General features: G+C 43.5%; 1 protein-coding gene across 10 annotated transcripts in view; it reads right to left on the reverse strand.

Moving 5' to 3' along the window:
- BICD1 (BICD cargo adaptor 1) overlaps positions 1–14,670 on the reverse strand; it is a 193,648-nt gene extending 178,978 nt beyond the window's left edge. For 9 of the 10 annotated variants that reach the window (XM_063446766.1, XM_063446765.1, XM_063446768.1 and 6 more), the window contains exon 1: positions 14,362–14,636. In XM_063446766.1, coding sequence (XP_063302836.1) covers positions 14,362–14,574 — 213 coding nt within the window. In that variant the 5' untranslated portion in view covers positions 14,575–14,636. Of the gene's footprint in view, positions 1–14,361 lie in introns of all 10 variants that reach the window. The other variant, XM_063446769.1, reaches the window with a different exon arrangement.
- Between the last annotated feature and the right edge of the window lie 283 nt (positions 14,671–14,953).

Below are 14,953 nucleotides of genomic sequence, written 5' to 3' on the forward strand. Positions count from 1 at the left end.
GTTAGTACCTCCACACACATAGCAGTTGGTAACATTAAGACTACCGGCAATACTTTCAGCTAGGTCAATGAACAGGTTTTTAGCGTTATGGGGGATCTTATTATCTATACTCATCTCTTCATAAAAGGAATGGTATACTTGATGAGTCTGGGAGGATACCGTATCAGTCTCTATTCCTATAAACAATAATGTCCCAGGATCTAAACCCGTCCCGTATATCTGAAACCCAAATAAATTTCCATACTTATCTAGGAACTTGTCGGGGTTATTAATAAGTATATGGACTGGGTTGCATTCCATAGACTTACAATAAGGGCTAGTCGGCAACTTAGTCACTATCATGTCTTTATCTACTGTCTGTCCCCAAGTCGCCCACCCCACACAAGACCAATATGGACAAAAGTTATAGTCTTTATTTGGGCATCTAGGACTCACATATTTATTTTTACTACTGGGACAAATATATTTATCATTAGACCCATACGTCCTCTCCCATCTAAGATCCCCACATACATTCCACGGTTTTCTACCACTTGATATCGCCTTACATGCATCAAATAGCAGAACACCCGAAGAATGTACGGATTCTAACACCGTCTTATTAATTAGGGTCCCCTGAGGATCTCCATTCCTGAGAGTCAACCAAATTGTACGAGGTTGATACTCTGGACTGAAGCACTTAGGTTCTCCTACTCCTAAATGGCACACACTATAGTCTATATTTAGGTATCTACATCTTGATACCTCTCCTTTACATTCGTATTGTGAATGCCAAATTAGGGTTTGGGAAATATGGTTACCTGTTCTCGTAGTCTTAATGCATACCTCACAGCTAGGAGTGTCGGTACCTCTACCTTCCTGAATATAAAAACACATATAAATAAACACAATCAAAAGCACATCTTTCGCCGTCATCCTCAGTCTTCGTCCGTGCGATGGAACCTCAGCTTCCAGGATGTGAGGGCTGCAGGGAATGGAGTTCTGCTCGTCTTCACAGGTGTCCCTTCGAGACTTTCCTGGCTTATACACTATGTGTTGGTAAGCGGACAGGCTTTATTATGGCCTTCTCACTCACACCTGTAACAATAAAATTTGTAATCCACAATAATTCCTCGTTACTCCGACTGAGTAGTGCGTTTCAACCGGATCTTGCAGGGATTCTCTGGATCTGCTGTAATTTGCCAAGAATCGACTGCTGCTGGTTTAACCCTGGAGTGATGTATCCACGGAGTTACTTCGGCTACTTTTATCGCTGTAGGGGTAGACAAAAGAACAACATAAGGACCTCTCCACTTGGGCCCTAACGGTACATTATTCCACTCTTTAATCCACACTTGGTCTCCTGGATGATAACTATGAACAGGGGGATAAATATTCACAGGTAATCTATCTTGTACCCATTTCTGTACCTCCTCCATAGTCTTACCCAACTCTACAACCTGCTGCCGGGTAATTCCTTCTCCCAACTGACTCAAGTCCCCCCTTAAGTTACCAAGTACGGGAGGTGGTCGCCCATACATGATTTCAAAAGGAGAGAGGCCCATCCTTCTGGTAGGGGTACTGCGGATTCGCAATAAAGCTATGGGTAAGAGAACGTTCCACTTAAGTTGGGTTTCCTGACACATTTTAGCCAACTGGTTCTTTATAGTTCTATTCATTCTCTCTACCTTACCAGAACTCTGGGGTCTATATGCAGTATGAAGCCTCCACTTTATACCAAGCATATGAGTCAGTTGTTGTAGGCACTGATGAACAAAAGCTGGACCATTGTCCGATCCTATAGAACAGGGTAGTCCATATCGGGGTATTATTTCTCGTAGCAGGAATCTTACAACTTCTCCTGCTTTCTCTGTACGAGTAGGACATGCTTCTACCCAGCCTGAATAGGTGCACACAATTACCAACAGGTAACGATGTCCACCCGATTTAGGCATTACTGTAAAGTCTATTTGTAGATCGGACATGGGGAGTCCCCCCATAAACTGGACTCCTGGTGGCTTTACTGGTCCTTGTCTTGCATTATTCTTAGCACACGTTACACATCTGCGTACAATGGCCTGAGTCAAGTTGGACAATCTTGGTATGTAGAAATGTTTCCTGAGAGATTCTTCAGTACTGTCTCTCCCAGAATGTGTCCCGTTGTGATAATTTTGGACAATTTCTACCGCTAGTGATGCTGGTATGACTATTCTTCCATCTTCTAGCTGATACCACTTGTTCTCCAAATACTTTCCCGGTTCAGTCTTTAACCACTCCTCTTCTTGAGCTGTATAAACTGGAGTCCATTGGGACAGTGGAGTTGGTATAAGAGCAGCTATATGCCCCACATACTCCTGTCTTCCTGATTCAGCAGCACGCTTAGCTGCACTATCTGCCATCCGATTTCCCTTGGTTACATCACCATCTCCTCTCAGATGCGCTCGACAATGTATGATACCGACTTCTTTCGGCTCCCACACTGCTTCCAATAGTTGTAGGATTTCAGCTGCGTACTTGATTTCTTTGCCTTCTGAATTCAGTAGTCCTCTTTCTTTATACAAAGCTCCGTGGGCATGAGTGGTTAAAAACGCATACTTAGAGTCCGTATAGATATTTACTCTTAAACCTTCAGCCAATTGTAACGCTCGTGTTAGTGCTATTAATTCTGCCTTTTGTGCTGATGTTCCTTTCGCCAGTGGCCGAGCTTCTATCACCTTGTCTATTGTTGTCACTGCATATCCTGCATAGCGGATCCCTTCTTTCACATAACTACTGCCGTCGGTGTAATATTGAACATCGGGGTTCTGGATGGGAAAATCACGAAGATCTGGTCTACTTGAAAATACTTCATCCATTACTTCCAAACAATCATGTTGACTTTCAGTAGGTTGCGGCAAAAGGGTAGCTGGATTTAAGGTGTTTACAGTCTCTAAATGCACTCTTGGGTTTTCACACAACATTGCTTGATACTTGGTCATACGGCTGTTACTAAACCAATGATTTCCTTTGTAATCCAACAACGTCTGTACTGCATGTGGGACTCGTACATAAAGTTCTTGACCCAGAGTGAGTTTATCGGCTTCAGCTACTAGCAGGGCGGCTGCAGCTACGGCTCTTAGACAAGGTGGAAGTCCGCTGGCCACTGCATCCCGTTGCTTAGACATGTAGGCAACAGGTCTTTGCCATGATCCCAAGTACTGTGTCAATACTCCCACAGCCATTCTTCTTTGCTCGTGTACATATAAGTAGAATGGTCGTGTGTGATCAGGTAGACCTAATGCTGGGGCACTCATCAAAGCCTTCTTCACATCTTCAAATGCCGTTTGCTGTTCTTGGGTCCATAAGAAGGGGTCGTGCTCTGTACCTTTGATGGCTGCGTACAGAGGTTTTGCCAGTATCGCATAGCTGGGAATCCATATCCTACAGAAGCCTGCTGCCCCCAAGAATTCTCGCACTTGTCTTCTATTCTTGGGTATTGGTATTTGGCAGACAGCTTCTTTTCTCTCTGGCCCCATAATCCTTTGACCTTCAGAGATATGGAATCCCAGATACTTGACAGTTGGCAAACACAACTGAGCCTTCTTCCTGGACACCTTGTATCCTGCCTTCCAGAGAATATGTAGTAGATCGTGCGTTGCTTGCTGACATTTTTCTTTTGTAACTGCTGCTATCAACAAGTCATCTACATATTGTAACAATACACATTCTCCTGGGATAGACTCGAAATCCAGTAGATCTTGACTTAGAGCTGAACCAAATAGGGTAGGTGAATTTTTAAACCCTTGGGGCAGTCTTGTCCAAGTCATTTGGCGTTTTGAGCCCGTTACAGCGTTCTCCCATTGGAAAGCGAAAATACATTGGCTTTCTGCGGCAATTCGGAGGCAAAAGAAGGCATCTTTGAGATCTAAGACTGTGAAGTAAGTAGCCCCGCCCGGAATTAAAGCAAGCAGGTTATATGGATTGGGTACAACTGGATGTATGCTAACAACCGCATCATTGACTGCTCTTAAGTCCTGTACAGGTCGATACTCATCTGTACCGAGCTTTTGAACAGGCAGCAATGGGGTGTTCCAGGGGGAAGTACAGAATTTTAGGATACCATACCGTATGAACTTATCCAGATAGGATTGGATGTTCTTCTTAGCCTTCTGCGGAATGTGATATTGTCTTAGGCTCACTGGATAAACCCCATGTTTCAGTTCAATTTTTATTGGTGGAATATTGCGGGCCAGTCCTGGTGGGTTGTTCTCTGCCCAAACTCCTGGTATGTTAAACAATGTCTCATCACTCCTAGGGTTTTGGCTAGTCAACACTGTATAAAGTCGCCACTCTTCTTCCTTTGGTACGGATAAAGTCATAATACCTGAAGGTCCATTAAACTTTAAGGATGTTGTTCCATTTGGTAGGAACGTAATCTGCGCTTGTAATTTTGATAGCATATCACGTCCCAGCAATTGGACTGGACATTCAGGCATATAAAGGAATTGGTGTTTTACTACGTGGCCTCCCAATGTACAGAGTCGACTTTTAAGAACCGGTTTTTCAGCACTTCTTCCAGTTGCTCCTATCACAGTAATAGTCCTTCCAGATGGAGGAGCAACTAGATTAGTCACCACTGAATGTTCAGCACCAGTGTCGATCATGAACGCACTCCTTTTCCCCCCTATTGATACATCGACCATAGGCTCCGCTCGACCAAGGGGGATGGAGCCCGGTCGGTATCAATAGTCCTCCATGACAGTGTCAGCCAATCCTACAAAGTCCCTACCTTCTCTATCGCGGGACCTTTGCGCTGCTGGAATATACCTGTCTTCCCTAACACTTCCTCTGTTCCCATTACTCCCTCTATAACCATTACTCCCTCCGGGGCCTCCTCTACCTCTCGCTCTACCTCTAAAGTTTCCGTAGCCTGCCCTGGGTTGGTCTCTCTCGTACTGCTCTCTTTGCGGACATTCGTTCCTCCAATGCCCTTCTTCCTTGCAATACGCGCATTGATCCCTACTCAAAGGCTCCCTACTCCATCTATTATTGCCTCTATCTGGGCCCCGTTTATCTACGCCTGCGATCGCTACCGCTAGCATATCAGCCTTTTTACGCATCTTGCGCTCTTCCTCTTTCTTACTTTCTGTATCCCTGTTCATATAGACCTTATTTGCTACCTCCATTAGTTGGGTGATGGACATACCTGCAAACCCTTCTAACTTTTGTAGCTTGCGCTTAATATCTCCGTATGCTTGGCTGACAAAGGCGGAGTTAACCATTCGGGAATTGTCTGCGTCTTCCGGATTAAAGGGGGTATACAAGCGGTATGCCTCCAATAATCGGTCATAAAAGACACTGGGCGCTTCATCGCTTTTCTGGATCACCTCAACTGTCTTCGACATGTTAATGGCTTTCTTTCCTCCGGCTTTCATGCCAGCAATTATAGCGTCTCTATAGGCTCTGAGTTGAACCATATCAGCACCATTTACGTTCCAATCGGGATCGGTGTTGGGATAGTGTGTCGCGGCCCATGCTGCTGGATTGGCTTGGTTCAAAGCACGGGCTCTATCCTCTAATGCTTTAATGGCTGCTTGATTTATTCTTGTCCTTTCCTCATTGTTAAATAAAGTCATTAGTAACTGCTGGCAATCAGCCCATGTCGGATTATGCGTCTGTACTATTGAGGTGAACAGATCAGTCATAGCTTGTGGTTTCTCAGTATACGAGGAATTATGGGTCTTCCAGTTTAAAAGATCGGTTGTGGTAAATGGGACATATACGAAGACTGGGTCAGCGTGTGCCATTTGACCTGCGGCATCGATATAAGCTGACCCGGGATTCAGACGAAGAGGCATCTGATAGTGCTTTAATTGTTGGGCACCAGTCAACTGTCGGGTTTGGATGGGGCTACGTAGAGAGGCATCAGTCATGGGTTCCGGTCGGGGAGAGATAGGGTATGGGGATGTGGGAGGTCGGTTTTGGGAAAAGGTCGTAAATAAAACACTTCGAGCCGAGCTAGATGAAGCTTGACCGGAAGTCTGAAGTGGCGCCAAATCAGGATATTCGTTTCTAATGGGGGTGGATTCTGGTTCCGGAAGGGGAGATTTAGTACGAGGGGGGGTGGATCCTGTACTGGAGGAGGAAGCGGAAGTGGATGAGGGTAATGAGGGGAGGGGTGCAGGACTTCCTGCGTTTGCGTCACTTCTTCTTAACGGAAAGTAAGGGGGCGGCAAAGGGATCTCGGACTCAGGGGGCGTGTCCAAAATGGGCCTAACACCAGTCCTAGTGGACGAGCAAGTCCTAGCTACCATGAGGCGACACTGCTCCTCGTGGCATGTCTGGAGCCATTTTGGCGAGTCATTTACGGCCTGTCTCCAACAGTCAATATAAGGAAACTGGCCGTAAAGTTCAGGCCTACCCGATACAGCCACGTGTAAGCGCTGTACCAGAGTTGGATCCAAACTGCCACGTGGCGGCCATGCCGCAACCAAAGTAGGCCACTCCCTAGTACACAAAGTGACCAAACGTACAGGAGACATCTTTACCCCAAAATCACAAACTTTGAATCCCTTTTTAAAATTCTTAACCATACATCCTAAGGGATCCGGAATCGTTGACTGCGACGCACCCATACTTAACAATGGAACGTCGTCGACAACGAATACTATACACGCGTACTATTCAACAGTCACACCCGTTTCCTCTGGCAACAGCACCACGTGGTACGGTTACCAAGTGAAACGTACACAATAACAATAAACACTCAGGGAATTCCCGTACACACACAGCTGTTACACCAGTCACTATATAATCAATATTATGCCCTTTGGCGTAACTATACAGTCACCCACGCTATAATTCTCTATATACGAATTACCCGTCTATAACACACCCCAGTAACATCGTCTTTTACAAATAGCGTCAAAGCACAAGTTAAGGTCACAATACAATTATTAGTGGTTATGGTGTTAAACATGCAATGGACGACAATGATTAGTACTTATTATATAATGTCAGTAAATATACAGGGTTATGGTACCGTGCACTATAATACAGCAACACACTATTAACACTCTCGCTAGACGGCTGAGCTCGCGCTATCTAACAAGATATACACTTTACTAAAACAATCGTTAACACATTTACAATTCCCAACTAAACTATTGGCCAGTACCTTGAATGGACTACCTAAAACTATATACACCCGTTTTGGTTAGCCACACTGCCCAATCACCACATATATAGCGAGCTAGAGAACCGAATTTACACAGGCGCCTCTTAGTCGCACTATCAAAAGTCTAGTGGGTTCCAAATTTACACGCCTTCCCACTTAGCCCAGATAGGATGAGAACTAGCGAACCGAATTTACACAGGCGCCGCTTAGTCTCCCGGTCCCTCCGACCTAGCGAACGTAATATACACCCTAGAACGCTAGTCTAGACAAGACACCGGTGTCCGGCTAGGGCTATTTACACCAGGACCCCGCCTGACTAACCAAATCAAACGGTCTGACTAAAGAGCGTTCGATCGAGCGGTGCGCCTTCGCTCCTTCCCTCCGACAGAGGGGGCAGATACACAGATTCAAAACCCCTTTGGGCCTACCGCACAATCGGTATACCCCTAGTGGGTCCTGCCGTCTAAAACAGCAGTTGTCTTACCTCCTCGTTCCTGAACCTGAGTTCACACTCATCGACGGGGACACCCCAGCACTTCTCACGTAGAGGCCGATGATCTCCTGGACAACAGACCAGTGGCGCCGAGACGAAGGGAGGTCCACGCAGAAGTTCAGGGGTGCAGCCGTAGAGAACGTGGGCAAAGATAGACCGTCTCACGCCTCTGCCTCTCAGCTACCGTTGAACGATGAGCTTCCCGGCCAATGCACCAAATGATACCGGAGAAACTGACGGAAGCCAAGCACAGAGAGATGGACACAGGTTTCTTCAGGAAGGAAGAGATTCTTTATTGGATCACCGATCGGGACTCAGAGGGACTAGCGTCACCAAAATACAGCAAAGTCTGAGTACTGAATACATAGAGTACATTCCTTATATAGCACTGTAGCTCCTCCCACAATTAACTACACCCACACATACCCTTAACCTATTTAATAAATAGAGTCTAAACTCATCCATCCGGTCTAACCACGTGGCTCATCTGATACAAAGGAGAGGGACGCGTAATTCCAGTTCTTACATTCCTGCACCTGGTCAGTACAGTGATAACAGTATCTTAGCTACGTGTAATTAACTAACTGATACTACAAACACATATACATACATATGCCTTGTGGCAATCTTAGCCTGCTAAACTTGTATTTTACTGGAATTACATCACACATATAAATAAATGTAACGGACTATGAATTAGCCATGTTTCATATTTAGGTATGAAATACATATGCACCATATTGATAAACATTGCAGGGATATACTATGGGTGGAGTACTGCCCCCTGTCTGGCATGTTGGCAATGCGGGACACCCTGATTAATACACTTCACTGACACAATGTGAGTGACCGGACGCTGATCCCTCAGGCTGAGGTCACTGATTAGTTCAACTACTGTTTGGTCCAAATCCATTTTTGATACTAGATACAGTGACACTATTTTCCTTGGAAACAAAACAGCAAAAAAATCACAACAATTCTCCTTTACAGTTTTAAAAACAGTTATTGTTAGCCAGAGTTTGTAATTTGCCAGAGTATAGATCTACATATATATGGATATATAGATTATCATATATTAAATAAACAACATTTAAAGAATTTCAAACAAACATATTGTTAAACTGTGCAATATTTCACTATCAAACAACAAGCTATTGTGCTATATTTCATTATCTCAGACTGTGTGTTTGCGTGTCTGTGTCTGTGCATGCAACAATTTCTGATTTGTGCTTAACACAACAAAACACAATGCAAGGCATTACAATACAGTATGTATCTTGTGTCACACTGCATATTAAGGAGTCACACTGCATCTAACCAGTCTTGGGGTGTGTGTGTGTGGGGCCGTTGCCTTACAGTTCCTGGTTCACCACATCCCGCATGTTGTGGACAGTGCTTACCATGAGGAGACTACAAGCATTTAAGAAAATGTAGGCCACTAGTGTTCCTGCACCAAATATTAGTGTCCCGAACAAACATGGAACCATAAGCAGTATAAGCAGTATAAAGACACATACCTCAGTACATAATAACTGCATACGTCAACACCCATGTACTAAAGGCCTCAGCTCATAAACACTACCGGCCCAAAAATGTAAATACTGCAGGCCCCAGAATATAGTACGACAGGCCAAAAATGTAAATATTGCAGGCCCCAGAATATAGTACGACAGGCCCAAAATTTAAATATTTCAGGCCCCAGAATATAGTACGACAGGCCAAAAAATGTAAATATTGTAGGCCCCAGAATATAGTACGACAGGCCCAAAAATTTAAATATTTCAGGCCCCAGAATATAGTACGACAGGCCAAAAAATGTAAATATTGCAGGCCCCAGAATATAATACTACAGGCAAAAAATGTAAATATTGCAAGCCCCAGAATATAGTACGACAGGCCAAAAAATGTAAATATTGCAGGCCCCAGAATATAATACTACAGGCCAAAAAATGTAAATATTGCAGGCCCCAGTATATAGTACGACAGGCCCAAAAATGTAAATATTTCAGGCCCCAGAATATAGTACGACAGGCCAAAAAATGTAAATATTGCAGGCCCCAGAATATAATACTACAGGCCAAAAAATGTAAATATTGCAGGCCCCAGAATATAATACTACAGGCCCAAAAATTTAAATACTGCAGGCCCCATAAAATATAGTACGACAGGCCCAAAAATATAAATACTACAAGCCCCAGAATATAATACTACAGGCTCTAGTGCCCAATTACTAACTTCCCCAGAATGTAAATAGTACAGGCCCCAGCATATATAACTAGAGGCCCCATGATATAATACTACAGGCCCCATGATATAATACTACAGGCCCTAGTGCCCAATTATTAACTTCCCCAGAATGTAAATAGTATAGACCCCAGAATATATAACTAGAGGCCCTAGTACTCAATTACTAACTTCCCCAGAATGTAAACACACTACTGTAAGCAATGTAAGCCCCAGTGTATAGTTACTACACATCACATAATATAAATACTAAAGGCCCCAGAATGTAAACACTACAAGGCCCAGTACATAATTACTACAAGTCACAGAATGTAAATACTACAAGGCCCAGTACATAAATACTACAGACACCAGAATGTAAATACTACAAGGCCCAGTACGTAAATACTACAGACCCCAGAATGTAAATACTACAAGACCCAGTACGTAAATACTACAGACCCCAGAATGTAAATACTACAAGGCCCAGTACGTAAATACTACAGACCCCAGAATGTAAATACTACAGGGCCCAGAATGTAAATACTACAGACCCCAGAATGTAAATACTACAAGGCCCAGTACCTAATTACTACAAGTCACAGAATGTAAATACTACAGGGCCCAGAATGTAAATACTACAAGGCCCAGTACGTAAATACTACAGACCCCAGAATGTAAATACTACAAGGCCCAGAATGTAAATACTACAGACACCAGAATGTAAATACTACAAGGCCCAGAATGTAAATACTACAGACACCAGAATGTAAATACTACAAGGCCCAGTACGTAAATACTACAGGGCCCAGAATGTAAATACTACAAGACCCAGTACGTAAATACTAGAGAACCCAGAATGTAAATACTACAAGGCCCAGAATGTAAATACTACAGACCCCAGAATGTAAATACTACAAGGCCCAGTACGTAAATACTACAGACCCCAGAATGTAAATACTACAGGGCCCAGAATGTAAATACTACAGGGCCCATAATGTAAATACTACAAGGCCCATAATGTAAATACTACAAGGCCCAGTACCTAATTACTACAAGTCACAGAATGTAAATACTACAGGGCCCAGAATTTAAATACTACAAGGGTAAATACTACAGACCCCAGAATGTAAATACTACAGACCCCAGAATGTAAATACTACAAGACCCCAGAATGTAAATACTACAAGACCCAGAATGTAAATACTACAGGGCCCAGAATGTAAATACTACAAGACCCCAGAATGTAAATACTACAGGGCCCAGAATGTAAATACTACAGGGCCCAGAATGTAAATACTACAGGGCCCAGAGTGTAAATACTACAAGTTACAGAATGTAAATACTACAGGGCCCAGTACCTAATTACTACAAGTTACAGAATGTAAATACTACAGGCTTCAAAACTTCAGACTCCAGCATCTAATTACTACAGGAGCCATAGTGTAAACACTGCAGGATCCAGAATATAAACACTACTGACCCAAGTAAAAGTGTATAAACACCACAGGTCCCAGGTCAAGTATAAACACCTGGACAGGTCCCAGGTCAAGTATAAACACCTGGACAGGTCCCAGGCCCAGTATAAACACCTGGACAGGTCCCATGGATAAAGAGTGTATAAACACCTGTATAGGTCTCAGCATATAAAGAGTGTATAAACACCTGTACAGGTCCCAGTGTATAAAGAGTGTATAAACACCTGTACAGGTCTCAGCGTATAAAGAGTGTATAAACACCTGTACAGGTCTCAGTGTATAAAGAGTGTATAAACACCTGTACAGGTCTCAGTGTATAAAGAGTGTATAAGCACCTGTAAAGGTCTCAGTGTATAAAGAGTGTATAAATACATGTACAGGTCCCAGCATATAAAGAGTGTATAAACACCTGTACGGGTCCCAGCGTATAAAGAGTGTATAAACACCTGTACGGGTCCCAGTGCATAAAGAGTGTATAAACACCTGTACAGGTTCCAGCGTATAAAGAGTGTATAAACACCTGTACAGGTCCCAGTGTATAAAGAGTGTATAAACACCTGTACAGGTCCCAGTGTATAAAGAGTGTATAAACACCTGTACAGGTCTCAGCGTATAAAGAGTGTATAAACACCTGTACAGGTCTCAGTGTATAAAGAGTGTATAAACACGTGTACAGGTCTCAGTGTATAAAGAGTGTATAAACACCTGTACAGGTCTCAGCGTATAAAGAGTGTATAAACACCTGTACAGGTCTCAGCGTATAAAGAGTGTATAAACACCTGTACAGGTCCCAGTGTATAAAGAGTGTATAAACACCTGTACAGGTCTCAGCGTATAAAGAGTGTATAAACACCTGTACAGGTCTCAGTGTATAAAGAGTGTATAAACACGTGTACAGGTCTCAGTGTATAAAGAGTGTATAAACACCTGTACAGGTCTCAGCGTATAAAGAGTGTATAAACACCTGTACAGGTCTCAGCGTATAAAGAGTGTATAAACACCTGTACAGGTCTCAGTGTATAAAGAGTGTATAAATACATGTACAGGTCCCAGCGTATGAAGAGTGTATAAACACCTGTACAGGTCTCAGCGTATAAAGAGTGTATAAACACCTGTACAGATCTCAGGCCCAGTATAAACACCTGCACAGGTCCCAGTATATAAAGAGTGTATAAACACCTGTACAGGTCTCAGCGTATAAAGAGTGCATAAACACCTGTACAGGTCTCAGTGTATAAAGAGTGTATAAATACATGTACAGGTCCCAGCGTATGAAGAGTGTATAAACACCTGTACAGGTCTCAGTGTATAAAGAGTGTATAAACACCTGTACAGATCTCAGGCCCAGTATAAACACCTGCACAGGTCCCAGTATATAAAGAGTGTATAAACACCTGTACAGGTCCCAGTACATACACACTTCAGGCCTCTTAGTATATACATTGTTACTGTCCCATTATATAATCTCCACAGGCCTTAGTGTCTTAGTACTACTTTAAGCCCTTGTACAGAAGCAGAAGAGAGAAATCTTCTATATATTTTATTCCTGCAATCACTAATTAAAGGACCCAGGAAAAACATCCAAAGGCCCTACCAGCAGGTCATGCTCAGCACTGATTTATGGACAGCACATGCATTCTATCAAGGAGACCCAAACATAAAATGAAGTCTAAAGCAGCCCTGGGAGAAAGCTGGTAATATAGCAGGAATTCTCTCAATCTGCACAAGTTGGCATTGCAAATAAAGAGACCAGCCCTGTTTATAAAGAGACCACATTCTTCCGCCTACGGCCTTGTACCAGGCTTTGTCATCAGCAGACATAGTGTCACAGCCCCAGAGAGATATTTAACCCCCTCTGCCGCAGATTATTAAATGGTCTGTAAAAATATCTTCTATATATACGCATATAATAAAAATAAAAATTGGAAACTTCAGCATGCATTTTAACATAAAGAAATAAAATTCAAGGTATTTGCTTTATTTTGCAATTCTGCAAAAAAAAAAAGCAGAATTTAAACAATGAAATAAACAGCAACATTATTTATCACATATTATGACACCAGGAAAACCGCATTACAGCCACTTTGTATGTTTTTTTACAGACTTTGTATTTGTTTCAGAGAAATATTGTGATGTAAATCTGAGCTGCAATTATCCCCATTACAATGTGGAGTAAAAGTAAACACAGTCACCCACATCCAATAAGTGAAAGCGAAATAAGTAATGTACTCAAAGTGTTAAAGCATAATTGCCATTTTGATTATGCCAACATATACTGTGGTGCAGTACAACATGGAATCTTTTGTACCAAGGCCTATACATCTCACGAAGCTCCATGTCTAGTTTCACCTGATTGTGTCTAGCTGCCATGTCATTGTATACATTTTCTGAACAGCTGCTCATGAGCCAATAGGAAGAGTGGGGGTCCAGGGGTTACATGAGGTGTGAGGGGTAATTGGTTTTAATTGTCTGATTTTTCTTTTAATTAAATAACAGGGTTATAATGACTGGAATGTGTTCACTAAGCTGGGAAATGTGGAACATTGACAAGATAGCTGCAAATGTTAATCTAAAGTATGTGAAATAGAAACACTTTGGCCAAAAAGTATCAATTCTCTTGTCCATTCCCCATGATTCTCAATTTAGCTGATAAACCCCAGTGTCTGCAAGGAGTAATTATATCTGCATCTGGACATGACACAATCCCAGCATTCTGTAAACTGTGCATCCTATGACTTGCACAAAATACACAGAACCTTGGACCACATGTGTGAGTGAAAAAAAGGATCCACACAACACAGGATCCATGACAACAAGGACATCCATACAGTGCAATGTGACATAGACACCAACAAAAGGGACAGCAGACCCCCCTCCCAATATTCAGCAGACTGAACCCCTGCAGGACTCGCACCCCATTACTGACAGAACTGCCCCCCAAACACAGAGCAGGGATCCCCCAAAGGTCACCATATCCCTGGCCAGCAGGCAGACCTCCCTGCAGACAGCAGTCTCAGCTCACAGACACTTACCTCCTTGAGCTGTTCCAGTTCCTGCTTGAGGTTGTCATACTCAGCCTCCAGGTCATCATACTGCTGCTTCAGGGACAGCTTCTCCTCCAGCACCACCAGCCCATACTCAGCAGCCTGGATCTTCTCCTGGGTGGTCTCACTCAGCTCCTTGGTCAGCCTCTCAATCTCAGCCTTGTATTCCTCCACTGTCTGCAGCACCTCCTCAGCAGCCATAACCCCCTTGTGCCAGGCAGGGAGTGAGAATGGATGGATGGACAGATGGGGCTGGGGAGGGGAGGGGGGGGGAGTGAGATGGGATGAGCAGAGATGGGATTGGGGAGGCTTTGCTAGTCCTGGAGACTCACACTCTCATCTGCAGCATCCTGCCAATCCCTGGCACAGCACCAGCCTATCCACCATGTGCCCTCACCCCTCACATGCATTGTTCCTTCAGCATCCCTGCCATGGCATTGTCTGGGATTTTTTTTTATTTTTTTTGCTTATTCATAAGCAGAAGGATGAGAACACATCTCCATCCCTGGATCAGCCTCACTGCAGTGTGAGCCTTCCACCTGCTCCCCCTCCTGCAGCCTGCAAAATGATGCAGTCTGCC

Source organism: Pelobates fuscus, chromosome 3, assembly GCF_036172605.1.
Source record: "Pelobates fuscus isolate aPelFus1 chromosome 3, aPelFus1.pri, whole genome shotgun sequence".
NCBI classification, from domain to species: domain Eukaryota; kingdom Metazoa; phylum Chordata; class Amphibia; order Anura; family Pelobatidae; genus Pelobates; species Pelobates fuscus.